The sequence below is a fragment of the Dromaius novaehollandiae genome, chromosome 10, assembly GCF_036370855.1.
Source record: "Dromaius novaehollandiae isolate bDroNov1 chromosome 10, bDroNov1.hap1, whole genome shotgun sequence".
In the NCBI taxonomy this organism is placed as follows: Eukaryota; Metazoa; Chordata; class Aves; order Casuariiformes; family Dromaiidae; genus Dromaius; species Dromaius novaehollandiae.
This window is the reverse complement of record NC_088107.1, coordinates 14144520-14159807: the sequence shown is the minus strand read 5'-3', so window position 1 is coordinate 14159807 and position 15288 is coordinate 14144520. Positions and strand designations below refer to the sequence as shown.

The 15288-nt window shown below is 40.0% G+C and overlaps 1 protein-coding gene across 2 annotated transcripts in view; it reads right to left on the bottom strand.

Annotated features, from left to right (window-relative positions):
- Positions 1–10916, bottom strand: part of SCG3 (secretogranin III) — a 28255-nt gene extending 17339 nt beyond the window's left edge. For both annotated transcript variants that reach the window (XM_026097062.2, XM_026097063.2), the window contains exons 1-8: positions 10514–10916; positions 9807–9859; positions 9185–9230; positions 8876–9091; positions 7658–7800; positions 6339–6500; positions 5833–6010; positions 3787–3903 (exon numbers count right to left, since the gene is read on the bottom strand). In XM_026097062.2, the coding sequence (XP_025952847.1) occupies positions 3787–3903; positions 5833–6010; positions 6339–6500; positions 7658–7800; positions 8876–9091; positions 9185–9230; positions 9807–9859; positions 10514–10598 (1000 nt within the window). In that variant the 5' untranslated portion in view covers positions 10599–10916. The remainder of the gene's footprint in view (positions 1–3786; positions 3904–5832; positions 6011–6338; positions 6501–7657; positions 7801–8875; positions 9092–9184; positions 9231–9806; positions 9860–10513) is intronic.
- Between the last annotated feature and the right edge of the window lie 4372 nt (positions 10917–15288).

The window sequence follows — 15288 nt, the reverse complement described above, 5'->3', positions numbered from 1 at the left end:
TGTGTTATGGTCCACTAGGCTCTAATTACAAATAGTTCCTAGAACAGTTCTAAAAATCACTCGTTATTTTGGGTTTTTTTTTAGTGGGAGATAATGCATAACTGTATCTGAACAAACTGGCAGAAACCATTTGTTTCTGCTTCTAAACTGACAATAATATTAATAATACAAATGTATTATAAAACTATAGTTTTCTTTACACATTTACTATAAATGGAGCTTTTACCAGGATGAGAGGGGACTGATATGCTTTCATTTTAGAAGTAGCTGGAAGATACCTAGACATATGCAGGAAAACTCACTCAGCACACAAAAAACTCCTCTTTGATAGCTTCTCTGTCAGAGGCATGTATCTATAACAGCAAGATTAAGGAAATGCTTCACCTACACTGCACAAAGTGAAGCCCGCCATGATGCTGCTCAACATATAGAGAAGGAAAATGAAGAGTGATACTATTCACACACCAATATTCAAACAATATACAGTATATAAACAGTGTGAGTAACTATGCAATGAATTCCTTATTCTGCTCTGCTGAAATCAAAGTGGGTTCTACTATGGTTTCAATAGCACTTCCTTTTCCCTCAAAGCACTCAGCACCATGAAGGACACAGGCATTTTCAGCTGTGTGTGGGAAATTCAGTATCAGAGATTTATGCAACAGAAACTAATCTTTAAAGTATGAATGCAATGAATAATGAAATAATTTATGCTGAATCAGTCTTAGCTTCTCTGAAAGCTTCTTGCTGCTTTCAGCTGGTCATTACGTGGAGGGATTCCAACTCTTTCATTCCACTCTACTGCTGCACCCTTGTCGATGGCAATCGTTGTTTCAATAACTGTCCTAATTCCTTCCCAACACTCAACCTGTTCGGTGATAACAGCCTGCTCCTCTAGCAGGTTGGGGCAAGCAAGAAGAATTCAACTATTTCAGCAGCATTTGCTGGATGCTGACCACCATCCCATGAGTGGATAAGACGATACCACATCTGAAAGTCTTTAAACAGGCTAGAAAGGTTCTGTGGGGCTTTCATTCCACAGAAGAATTTGCTTGCAATACATCCAAATACAGCATTCATACTTAAGAAAGTAAAGAGTGATAGATGACGTTGGCATTCTGCCACCAGTAGGGCAATTAACAAGTATGATGTATTTCGGCTGAATGCACGTTTTACATCAGTTTGTTCCAGCCTCTCTTTAATGCTTCCAGAGCTATACTTTCTGAAGATGTACTGTAAAAGCTAGGCAGGACTTCTCCTGTTTTATGTATATATATACATCATTCCTTCCTGTTTGGGGTCTGTGTTACAGATTATATTTACTGTATGGAAGGCTTTTACATATGTACTAAATGTGCTAAATAATATCAAATGTGTATTAAACCACAGACTTCCTTTTCCTTGCATTTGTGTGTACGTACATGCGTGTTTTTCTTGCACAAGAGTAGCTAGATTCTTTGCAACTTAAAGTTAAACCTAATAACATCATTCACTGCAGCAGTAAGATATTTTCCTGTAGAGTAGGATTCAGCGATGATGATGACATAATGCTGTGGTTTCCAAATCCCAGACCAGCTGTTACTGGTATATGCACTCAAATTCACTGTCTCTGCATCCATGTGAGAGGCACAAAAGCTTGTGACTTGATTCAATAAATTATTTATTATTCTGAATGTATAATTCAGGGACATAGCTTCCACATGGCTTCAGCCATAAAGTGGGGAAAAGTAATTTATGCAGTTTCCTGCTGTAATAAAACAATGAGAAAATATAATCCCACCTGACCAGATACAGTAAGTATTTTCCATCAAGTAGCATGGGATCTGCTCACTAATTCTGAACTGACGGAACAACTAACGGCTGCCTTTTTTTTTTGTAATTGTATCTTTCCTCTGACAGGTACTTATACTAATTCCTGTATCTGCTATGGATGAATGTAACTGTGCATCAATACCCTAACCTAAACTGCACCCAGCAACACTACCCATTCAAGTATTTCTGGGTATATTATGTTGTAACTTGTGGTTGAGTAAGGGCGGCAATAAAACTGCTGCTATGCTTACAGATACTATAAGAAGCTGATATTCTCCTGTGCTTGCTACCCTTGAGAACACTTGAGAATATTAGCTCAAAAATGAAGGTCAACTTTAAAGTAACTTCTCAACAGCGAGGCTAAAAAAAGAATACCACAGATGCAATCTGAGACCTGTGAGAAAGCTTTTTCCACTACAGTAAGTTGCTTTGATGGAGTACAAAATCCATCTCTCTTCATAAATCACTAGTTCGCAAGGCATAGTCTGGCTACATCACTTGATAGTCTTATTTTAAATCCAGATCAAATCAGACCTCCAAAATTCATAACCTAATCCCTGTCCTCTGTACTATGTCATCATGGCAATTTGTTTCCAGGGTTACAGTATTTATTTACTCAACGTAAAGCCAATGTGAACAAATGCCTTAAATGTTAGTAGGCCAAAATGCATCCCTAGTGCAATTCCATTGATCTGAGTGGTATTGCATCAGGGATGAATTTAGCCTGTTAGATAGTATCAGTGAGGGCAGTATCTGCTCAAGCCATATTATCTTCATTTGTACACTTCATTGCACACTGAAACCACAGTGCCTGAAACCAACCACCTCATCATATGCGGTTCTCCTTATATAGGCAGCCAGAGAAATAAAGCCCTTACCTGTAGCATAAGTTGTCCAAATATTCCAAAATTCAAGGACTTTTCACAGAAAAAGGAGGGGAAATGGGATCAGAGAGAAAATGAATTTTTTAGAGAGGAGATGCATTCATGCACTGAATGTGAATGATGAGTCACTGCATTTTTTGCCAAGTAATAGATAATCAATCCATACAGTTACAGTAGGACCAATTAATCATATATCTGCAACAACAAGCCTACAAAAGTCATGAAAGATCATTGCCAGTCCTACCTCTGTGACAGGCTGATCTGTGACAAGCTGAGAAGTTGCCCTGATGTAAACAAAAACTTATCAGGCTAACCCAGACCAGGAATAACGCAAAACAACAAAACTGTCGTGGAGAGCTTATGTAGATGCACTCTTCTTCTGTAGCTCTGGTTGCTTAACTAGAAAGGTTATGAACAGTTAATATAAAAGAGTTTGTAAAAACCAAAAGGAGAAAAGTATGGGAGAAGACAAACAAACAAACAAACAAACAAACAAACAAAAAACAGACTGTTCCAAAATCTCTCTTCAGGAAATTATAGCAATTATGAAGTCTGCACAGCCACAGACTCTAAAATGGATCTAGGAAAGACATCTTCAAAGGCTAGTCCTGTGCCAAGACTTAAAGCTTTCCACAGATGGAGTTTTACTTGGTAGAAGACCACGGAATTACGTCCTGTCTACTCTAGCTATGTACAGATGACAGATTAAAGGCGCTGAAGCATGGGATTCCTTTTCAAAAATGCAGGTGCCTGATCCACCTGAATATGACTGGAATAAAATGCTAATCTTTCTCTGATATAATGCCACGAAAATCAATTGAGTTTCACAGTTGAGAAAGTAGAATAATGCAATATGGCATACTTTTAAATCCATATCTGATAAATAATCTTTCATTCATTATGTGGATTAATGGAATTCAACATTGCTATAATGAACGACCAACCATTAAAAAGTGCAGCTTTAACATTTTGAATTAACAAGTCTGAAACAGGACTTGTAAGAGCAAGGAAGATGACAATATAATTATCACTGTTGGTAGAGTAAGAACATAGGATTAATAACATTATTGCATAAATTATGCCCTCTCACCCAGATAGGAAACTCCTTCTTCTGGTGTGATTGTTCCATATTTAACCATCATCTTCACAAAATCAATCAGGGTTTTCATGATAGTTATCAAGGTCTCCTTTTCTTTTGCCTCTGTGTCTGTGTGAGGGGACAAAGCAAAAGCAGTCAAAGACTTCAGCCAACTCAGAAAGATCTAGTTCTGCAAACTCTTTGCACAAACTTCTTGGGCAAAAACATGACCTAATCACTAAAAAGAGAAGTCTGTGCTGGATTAGTGAAGAGAAGTGCTATATATTCCCCTTTAAAATGTTCCTGCAAAGTGCACCTGAATATACCTTAAAACTTCGGGGTTTGGTTCTCTTTTAAAGCTTTTTTGTCTTTTGTCTTGAAGTTCTACCTTAATTTACAGATAAGAAAATTAAATACACTGAGATGAAGAGACTTGACAGAATTCAAAGAGCAGGTCAGTGCATGGACAGTTTTCTACATTCTGTATATTTTTTTTAGATTTGTAAGTGAACTACCTAGTAGACGAGTAGATTTATAACTGTCTCTGTATGAGGATGACAGTTCAGAACCCCTTTCTCCTACAATACCCATAGGTTCACTGGCAAAAACATAAAGTGTCTCAAATGAGATTGGTACAGTGCACAAAACCATGACTCATGTACTGGGAAAACATATTATTGCTTATAAGGTTGAGAGGATTGTGACTCCAGAATAGGATATAAACAACGATTTTTCATGATAAAATCCATCTTTCTTGCCCATATGTACCTCTGACTATCATCAGTTCTGCTTCTTAGCAGCTTCTTAGCTTTCAACTGTGTTTTATCTGCTGGACAATATTACTGCTATTCCTGCAGTAGCAACATGAAGTTCCCCAGCACCATACAGTCACATGAGCTCTACATACCAGGTTATCTCTGAAGGACCCAAAAGAGCCTGTTGGGCGCTGTCAGGCAGGGACAGTTGGAAACAAACTCCCAGCCTTAGAATAGGGCCCAGCCCCTTTGGAGCACTGCTGAACAGGTTTTTAAACCTGCAGTTTAACATGCATCTGTAGGATGCAATTGAGTCTTCTCTCCTCTCAGCTTGATACAAGCTGGCAGATAAACAGCATAAAGTGGGAGACAAGGCAGAGACATGTGCAGCCAATGGGGCCCAATTCTGTTTGCTTGATAACCTGTGGAGCCCAACACACCCTTCTACTTTGTAAGCAGAAAAAAAGAGAAAAACTAGCATGCAAAACTACCAAGAGAAAATGAAAAGAACAAGAAGAAGATGATGAGGTTTCCAGATTGGATTTGAGAAAGGATGTCCTCAGGTTTCTCATTCTAGCTCTCCACTCAAGTGCTTATGGAGACAGTTTGAGGAAAGATTAAGGCTCCTGCAGGACAAGGAATCTGCAGAATAAATTGTTGCTGACTGTACTGAAGAGCGCAGGAGATGGTATGCTGGCTACAGAGAGTGAGAGTGGGGTGTGAGACTGAGCATGCTGACAAAAGGGCTGTGGCAAGGTGCCACAATCTTGCCTGTAATAGCTGGAAGGCAATAATGTCTAGCACCGGAATAGGAAGAGACGGGCAGAGCTTTCATTGCAATAAACAGCAAACCTGTGGTTTGTGAAAACACTGGGAGGCTCAGACTCATTTACTGGTACTATCACTGTGAGGATTCTACTGTTGCTTACTCGTATGTCTGTTGGCTTAGGAGACAAGGGTGTTACTGGAAAGGTCTCTGGAGAAAACAGTCTGCTAGTTTTTCATCATGCCCTTACGGGAAGGAAAAGACTTCAGGACTCCTGAATCATGCGGCCCAAAATGGGAAGGACTTCATGGGTCACACAGCTTGCAGTTTTGAATACAGTTCCTCTCACCCTTTTGCCATGCTCACTAACAAAATGAGTTTCTGTTATGCATCTTAAAGAACATTCTCGAAGCACAAGGTCCATTGCAATTGGGGAAGCTGTAGGGAGGGGAAGGGAAAGGAGAGGGAGAAAATGGGGAGAACCTTCATTTTCTATTTCTCTTCCTAAATACTTCTGTAAACATATGACGAGCTCACCTGAATTAAGAGTTTTTAACAGGGCATAAAAGTTTGGGAAATACTGGAGGTCTTCAAAATTATCTTCAGAAGGCAGCTCATTTCTTCTTTCCAAGATATTAGATGATGGCCAGGTGTTATCCAATGTATCATCAATTTCTCCATTAATGAAACTATCTTGATCAGCTTTGCTTGGTGTCTCCACAAAAGACATTAAAAAAATTCTATAAGCACGTTGCTATTAGTGATGTAGCTAGAGCAATATAACTGCAATGAACAGTATCATAATCTTTTACCAACATTTTCCTAATTATGAGGTGAAGACTAGTTACTTTCTCAAAGTTATTGCAGTTTTGGATCTGGCTCAAACTTTAAAGTAAATCATTATTCATTTTTCTATCTGATAGAATTTCTTTAAGAACTTCTTCAGTTTCCAGATTGAAATAATTATTCCCTAAAACAAAGCTGTGTATTGGTCTACATGCACCATTTGGCAAGTGAGTCAAAATGATTAGCTAAGAAATTACCATTTTCTCCTGTTGCTTTTCTTTTGTTTCACTATTTGCTCTGCTTGGAGGATAATCAAAATCTTCAGACTCTTTCTCGCGATCTTTTGCTTCATTTGCAATTAACTGCTGTAAAACCTCTGCCACTTCATCTTCCAGGGTATAGGCCTGACTTTCTGTGATCTGTTAAAATATATTTTTTAAATACTTAGAGAATACTGTGTTTTTCTTAAATTTAATGTCAATATGAAACCTGAGCTTTGTAAGCAGGTTGCTTCAAACCTGTTTGCTTCAAAGCTGAGCACAGTCAAATTAGATGTAGTGTCTTCATTGATGTATGTGTATAAACACAAACACATCCGTGTATATATATATGTACACATGCACACATACACACAGACATATAGCCTCTGATAATAAAATATAACTATACAGTGCTTAACACAACAGGATCCAGCTTGAAAGATGGAGCTCCAACTGACATATACACACACACACACATACATGCACATATATATATATATATATACACACATATATATTCTGCAATGGATATATATCTATGTACAATTGAATAACTACACCAGAATGCAGTAATATAGAAATAGAAAATGCACACAGTTTTCTATGGCATCACCAAAATGTTTTTTCTCTTTGCTTCATAACAGCTGCCACTTGAACGAGAACTCTATCATGCGGCTGTCTCATACATATCTCCCTTTGTAATCAGTGGGATTTAGCATGCAACAGCTAATTGGAAGATCTAGTACAGAAAAGATGAGGTTAGTAGACTGAAATATAAGGATTCCATACTGCAGTGGCTAAAACCATTGAGACATTCAGAGGTCAGAGTCAAACCCAGTCTTGTAATAAATCAGTAACAATGAGAAATGAATCCTTAGCTAATCAGCATCATTATATGTCCACTGATGACAGCAACTAGCACGTGGATAGAAATGAGCTCAGACTGTTCTTCATAAACATCCAAAAGTAATTGATAAAACAAAAAATTCAATGAAAATCAAAAGACAAATTAAATGAAAGATGAGGGCAAATATGGGAGGACTACAATCAGTGAATGTTTTCTTTATATGAGAAACATTCTGCAATTTGACAGACTTTAACTTGTTGCAAAGCCACCACAGGAACAGAAATGCTATTGCAGGACAAAACTAATGCGCAGTGGCACAGAGTAGAGAAGCTTGCCTTGAGCCTGAATCACATTCTTCCCCACTCAGGTCAGCATGATTGGCAGTTCATTTTCGTGAACACAATGTTTTTAAAAAGAGCATTAAGCCACCCCACAAAGCAGTTAAATAAAGTATTAACAGGATACTTACTAGTCCTAGATTTAGAAGTTTTGAAACGATCTTGTCAAACACTCCTCTATCATTTTCCTCATAAATTCTTGCAGCAATTTTTTGGACAATGTCTTCAGCAGTCAAAGGAGTGCCATCTAATTGATGGAGGCCATCTGGATCATCTAAAAGGATTACAGTTTAACTGTGTGCTGACTGCCCTATTTCATTTGGATTAGACATCCTGTAAAAAAATATCTGTCCATATCTTTTCCTCTCCAGAACAAAGTCCCACTCTTTCCTCATATGTTAAGAGTATACTTTGATACACACTTTGCAATGCATTACATTAGCCCCAAAGAAATGTTCTTAATGTCCATTTTCCACATCTGAAAAATGTTTTTCTGACTGGATCTTTTGAAAGAGCACAGATAAATGTCCAGAATATATTTTGCTCTTTGTAGAAAAATGTGTAAAAATGAGAGTACATTACTCATATATCTGCTTATATGCACCTTCCTGGTATTTATTTTCATTCTATGGCTACTTAGAACAAAGCAGGTCATAATAAGCATATTATGTTCTTGTTTGGATTTCAGGAAATTAAAGTTTTAATTATGTAATCATTACTTATGATAAATATCATCATTATGACCAATGAGAAAGTGAGTATGACGAGTAAGCTTTCGTCTGTGATCATACTTTGATATAATTAAAAATTTCTAGAGCTAAATGCTGCTACAGCATTCAATTCTCAGAGGACTCACTATAAGACAATTAACTACTCCTGTAGTAAAGGCAAGTATTCTTTGGCCTTCAGCTTCTCTTCTGTTAGTTATCTGATGAGAAGAATTATCTAATAGACATGACACTTGGAACAAATGCATGTGATTTAGCTCCATATAAAAGTGCTTTTCCTTTTCAAACAAGAATTAATGTACTTTCATTTAAAAATACGTCTCATTTTCTTCCTACCAAATCTAAAGCTCTAAAAAACATAATGCAAATTACATGGTTGGATTTTCCTCCACGGAAGAGGACTGTGAAAATCAACAGTAGTAATTCTTCTGTATTGTATTTCAAAATCTAATTGTTACACAACAAACTTCTAAAACCGAAAATAATTGAAATTGCACTCCACTGACAAATACAGTTCACATGTACAGTTTGCACATTGTTCGCAAGTTCAATAATCATGACTGTAATCAGTTTGCAAGAAAACTCTATTCTAAATATTACTGAAAAATGATTACAGAATACCTTGAAATTTATAATCCAGCCCACTTTTAGTAGAGTCATAGTCATCCACGAGCCTGCGGTTCTTGGTGGAGTCTACATCATCAGTAGCCAGCTTCTGTTCATACAAGGAGCTTCTAATTGACTCCCTCTCCTTTTCATTCCTCTCTCTTTCCGCTACTGACTTTAGGAGATTCAAGTCATCAACAAAGGAATAATTTCTGAACTCTGGCTTGTTTTCTGAAAAAATTATTAATACACATATGACATAAAATCTTTTACCTCTTTGAATGCCATTAGGAAAATCAGTATGAACTAGGAAAAGTGTTTTACCTGTGGGAACTATTTTCCTATTCTTGTCTGCCTCAGCTTCAGCAATCTGATATACACAAACAAAACAAACAAACAAAAAGCATGGACAAAAGAAATAAGTACACTAAAACTTATGATCTCTTACCTTATCAATACCAGTAGAAGCCTTAATGACCAGTCTGCACTCTCAGTAAGAAGACTGCCTCAATAAAAACATGCTCAAACTCTTAGGACTTTTTTTTGTCAGTACCACTGCATCCTCTGATCGGAATCAGATATTATGAGAAGCTGTAACAGACTTCCAATTTTAAGATAAATGCCAGTTAAGCTTTCCTTCTTTGACCCAAGCTCTCACTGTGTTCCCCCAGGATCTGAATACAAAGGGGTTACACACCTACGATCTGTTGGAGCTAATGACCCACCTTTGGGATGATGAAGAGTAAAATTCTATATACTATTTCTTAAAAATTACTGAAACTCTATTTTGCACCCAAAGCTCACCCATATTTACTTTACTGATAAATCTCTTTTTAACTCAGTTATTAAACCATTAGGACATTTATGGTTCTGGTATCTGAAAGCTCAAAATATTATGACAATACGAAGATCAGAGAGCATTTTGAATATTTTTCATTTTACTTACCTGTTCTTCCAAAGGTCTTTCTACACTTAATTGTCTGTTGTGTATAGCTTTATCTAGAATAAACACACACACACACACATATTCTGTTATATGATGTATGTGACTACAAAAGCAGCATATTTTTTCTTAAATTACATTTTTTCCCATAAAACATAGTGTGTTAAATATGCTACGAATAAGTTCTTGTAAAAAAAATTCATTGTTCCTAGAAGGTAATGAAATAAAAAAGGCAGAGGGAGATGGTTCTGTAAAAGATATGTCAGAAATACAGACACACACTGAATAACCCCTTTCTGATAAGAAAATTCACACACAAACTAGGAAAAAACAGTGCAAGAGATTGACTAAAATAGCAATAGCATAATCGGATTGGTACAACCAAGAGATTAAAGATCTGTTACATCCAGAATACCGAGAGCGAGAGAGAGAGAGAGACAGAGACAGAGACTTGAAAACTGCTACGGAATAGATGAAAACATTGCTTGGAAAAGAATGTAAAAATTCAGAGCTTTCCTTCCACCAGCCCCTACCTCTTCACTTTAATATCGAATTGCTATTTCAGCGGTCCAGTTTCTCCAGCCAGGAGTACTGTTTCTTTAGGATCTAATTGCTTTTAGCCAAGCGAAACGAAAGTTTTTACTCTCCTTTATCGATCCCCCGTAAAACTTTCCCCATCCTGGAAAACAGGAGTTAACGGAGGCGCTTACCTTTGCCTCCGGGTTTCGGGAAGCCATGCAGCTGGCTTGCCATCAGCGACAGCACCTGCACCACGACCGCCAGCTTCAGCAGCATCCTGCTCTGCCCAGCCCCCTCGAGGGCGAGCCGGCTCGGCGATGGGGCCGAAGCCCGAGGGGATCCCGCCGCGCTGCCCGGCGCCGCCGCCCTTGCGCGCCCCCGACCCCGGCGGGCGCTCAGCGGCGCGGAGCCCCCGCCCGGCGGGCGCTGTCCAGCGGCGCGGTGCTGAAGCCGCCGGAGCGGAGCCGGCTGCGGCGCCCCGGGCAAGGCGCTGCCGTGCGGGCTCGGCCGCTGCTCCCCGCGCCCGCAGCAATGGTCGAGCCCGGCCGCGCCGCCAGCCCCGGGCAAGGGGGAGGAGACGGGGGAGGGCCGCGGCGGCGGAGCATGCGCGCCCCGCTCCGCTCCCGGGGCCCCGCCAGCCGCGGCCCCTTCCCTCCCGCAGCGGGGGCCGCCCCGCCACCGCGGAGAGGGGCGCCGGCGGCGAGCGACGTGGGGGGCGCCGCGGGGCGGCCTTGGCCGAATACCGCAGCTTACTGCGGGAGGGGCTCGAGGCACCGGCGACGGGAAAACGAGACCTGCTCGGCCACGCCGAGGGCACAGCCGTGGGGAAGGCTTCGGTTTGGAGGCAGCTCGGAAAACCTGGGTGGACTACACCCGCTCCCCAAGCTATAAAAGTGAAATTCAGTCCTGTGCAGAAGGCCTGGGAATCATTTAAATCTTATTTAAAGCCTTTCTACAGGGATGGATTACACAATAAAGGCACAGTCACCAATGATTCTTTTTACTATAGAGAGAACACCAAAAGTTTAGGGGGGCACATCTAGTTCTGTTAAACTTAGAATTAAAAAAAAATGCATAAGCTAATTACAAATAAGCATTTTTATAAATGTAAATTTAGCCGTCACAGACACAGAATAGCAATGAATCCCTAAAGATCTGAGGAAGACCTTTTCACTCTTCTGCTTTACGGTAGAAACAAAGGATCGTGACAGCACTCTTCACAATCCTACAGCATCTGCTTCCATAGCATTTTGATGAAATACTGATAAGAGCTGGTGCCTTCATTTACATCAGATACACTGTTACAAATTAATCCACTGGTGATCCATTGATCCAGAGCCATGACAGTAACTTCCAGAAATACCCTGCGAACCCCAGAATCCTTATCTAGAGTATGACTCCTATTCTTGAAGCTGTACCGCAGTTAGAAATTATAGAATATTTTGGATAAAAAAACTTCCAAGTATTGTTGTATATAAAACAGCCTTATTAACATCATTGCCTGGCAACCTACAAGGAAAAAAAAAAATATATATATATATATAGTGTATAGAATATCAACTTCCTCTGCCATCTTCAGCAAATATATACACCAATAGGAATCTTTAAACTAGAGAATATTACTGATCTAGAAAAATAAAAAGATCAATTCTTATTTTAATGTGGCTTAATTTTTTACCCCAGGTTTAGCTTACAGGTTTGTATTAATTCAACAGTTCCTTGCCTATCTAATTTTCTCAATATTTCAAAAAATATATATTTTCTCTCCATTACCCCTTCTGACACTTTATTTCTATCCCACTTCTAACATTTTCATTTATATGACTATACACACTTAGTCATTCGGACAAAAGTCATCACACAGTATAAAAGTAGTAAATGAACCTTAAACATACAGCAATCAGGTTAATTGTAAGGTGGGAGGTCAGAAAAAGAACTATAATTGGTAAGAATACTGCAATGAAGTTGCTGGTTAAAATACATCTATTTAAATGACATGTCTCTATATTCTTTTTGTCTATTGTGAGATGTCTACTTGTGTCCAAACGCATCTGTTTTACATGATACTTTTCTACTTACGTAATAAACATGTTTCTACTTATGTGAAATAGTTTCTGTATTATTTCCTAAGGTTTATTCCCTTAGAGCTAAATCACTCCCTCTTTGCCACGCCTCTCTAACACAAAATGATGCAGAAGGACTGTAGGGGTTGATGGGGGGGAGAAAAAGGAACCCTAACCTCTACCTCCATCTGAACAGAAGTACCCATTACAACTGCTGAAACTGTAAGCGAAAACCATCCAAGGGAAGCCAAACCTAAAACTTCAGACACGAACCATTTACAAGTTCAGTCAGGCAGAGGCAACACACTCACAAGCACATGCTATTAATGGCAAGGATAGAGTACAGCTGCAGTGCCATGGTCTGGTTTTGAACATTTGAGCCAGTATTCCGTACTAGTGTGCTCATAAGCTCATATGACATGTGGCAGAGGATACATAACCTCTGCTTATTATCATAAAATATGTTTAATTATCATAGAAAAATCACTATGTAAAAGTGCTGCCTTTGTTTCTTGCTAGAGCTCTGTTTTCATTTGGCATCATTTGCTGGTACTACTACACACTCCTCTTCACAGTGCAGTATCAATACAGCGAAGAGCATAAGCTCTTCTATTTTGGATTCTGCTTTGGCTCATGCACAATCAACCCATTTTCTATTCTAGAACTATTTATTTCCAGTAATGATTCATGAGCCAGAAAGAATACCACTTGCCTATCACATGCCAAGATGAATTTACAGGAATAGCAATTAGAATGTTTTTTATTGTAGCGAGTGTAGTTGATATAGAGCCTAGAGAAATAATTTAAATGCAGCCTTTCAGTGCTATTTTTACAGTCCTTTTATAACCACACTTCAAAGCTTTTCATCTAATTAGAAAAGCAGAAAGAAACAATGCACCTTGCCAAGTTTATGCCTAGATGGTAGAATTTTCTTACTTTTGTGGACTTGATTTTTCTGCTTATGCTGACATTATGCTAAACACTACACTAAATATTCTATTACTTGAAAAAAATTGTAGGAAAAGTGCTACTGGAGATCTTTATTCAAGGCATCAGAAATAAGTATAATCATCTGCCAGTAAGTCATGTATCTTATATATGCACTGTGTGCACAAATGTGTGTGCACCATGAATAGTCCTCTTGATTTCAGTGCAATTATCCACAGCATCATGCACAGGCCAGAGGGTTCATATTCCACAAGTCATTTAACATACAGCATATATTTGTATACCCCCTAAGGTGAGGAGGAGGACTCAAGGCTCTGGAAACAATACTTAAATAAATACGAAGCCATTTAGATGGTAGCATTCATTCAAGTTCCTTCAGTTTTATGAGCATTTTTACCAGGCCTGCTGAGTTTACACTTTTGGTCTACAAAGCTTAGAAGCTTTGCCAGCTTGTACAACATAATATGATGCTTTTACATGGAGGATTCTTAACTGAGATAGTTTTAACCAATGTATTTTTCAAAACAAACTTTAGAAAATACCAGTATAAATCTTTTAACTCAGCTTCATGGAAATGCCAGCCTCTTACACTTTAAAAAACTACAGGCCTAAGTTTGTTCCTATATGGCTTTTTTCTCATAATAAATCAATTCAAAGCTTCAAACTTCAGCACAATTTTCTGATCAGACATATGTTGGAGAGGGAGGGATGCTTCTTCATTGCAAACATATAGCTCAAAAGTGATTACCTGTTTTTCCCCACTCTTCCTAGAAAAAAAAATCACCTTTATTTTGAGGTATAAACTGCAAAAATGACAAGTAATTTTGATTCAGAAAAAACATGCATAAGTGAAAAAGGTGTACATGTATTTCTGAAATGTAATTCAGCATCTAAAAATACCTCTATACAGTATTTGTCTGCTATTATTAGCAAGACGATTGACTCACAGATTTAGGCAGCACCATGCATTTTCCTTCTTCACAGAACAGTGAGAGAAAAACAGTTGTGTTAAAAAAAACTAGAAAAGACTATCTGAAGAAAACAGTAAAGACTATCTCAACGTCCTGGCTGCCATTGGCTGAAGATTTCCGTACGTGATTTCGGAAAGACATATTCTATGAGCCCAGGTAAACGTGGCTATTAGATGCCCCTTTTCCCTTGTAGCATGATGTAAATGTGAAAGTTATCCGGGACCTTCTTTCATGTGTGCGTGTCGTTGTTTTGGGGGACCTCCTGGTCCCGTCCTAGCCATAGGGTTCACGCATGGGTGGGAAGGCACGTCACCGTGTTCCAGAGCAGACCTGGGACACGGCCCGTGCCCGACAAGCAGAACAGGAGGATTTCGGTCATTTGAGCTCGCTTCCCTGGGAATCAAACGACCGAAAACGAGCAAGGCTTCTATCCATTTAGCACCTGCAACTATCCCCGCTGAACTGTGGCCACATAAAACTAACGTTAACCCGAAAGGCATGATATTACAAAATGGCAGAAATGACATCTGGAAAAGCCAGACTTATCTCTGATTTTTAACGTTATCAATTCGAATCTTGTTTCTCATGGGAAGAACTCCTGGGTTTTGTTCCTTTCGAAAAAATCGTTCCTCCTGAAAAGGCAGCGAGCACGGAGGCGCCCTCAGGAGCCCCCGCGGCAGCCTCACCGCGCCGGGAAGCGCTCGCTGACGGGAAGGCGCGGCCCGGGACCGGAGCAGCCGCTCCCGCATCCCTTGTGCTCCGGCTCCACCTCCCGGCGCAGCGGCCGCGGGGGCGGCCCAGCTCCGGCCACCGCCGACTCCGGGGCGAGGGCGGGGCCGGAGGGCGAGGCCCGGGGCCGAGCGGGCTCCTCCCGCAGCGCCGCGGCCGCCCCTCGCAGCGCTGCGCCCTCCCGCCGGGCCGAGGGCAGCCTCACCCCCGGCGGCGGCGGCGCGCGGGCGGGGCCCCCTCAGCGCGGGCGGGGCC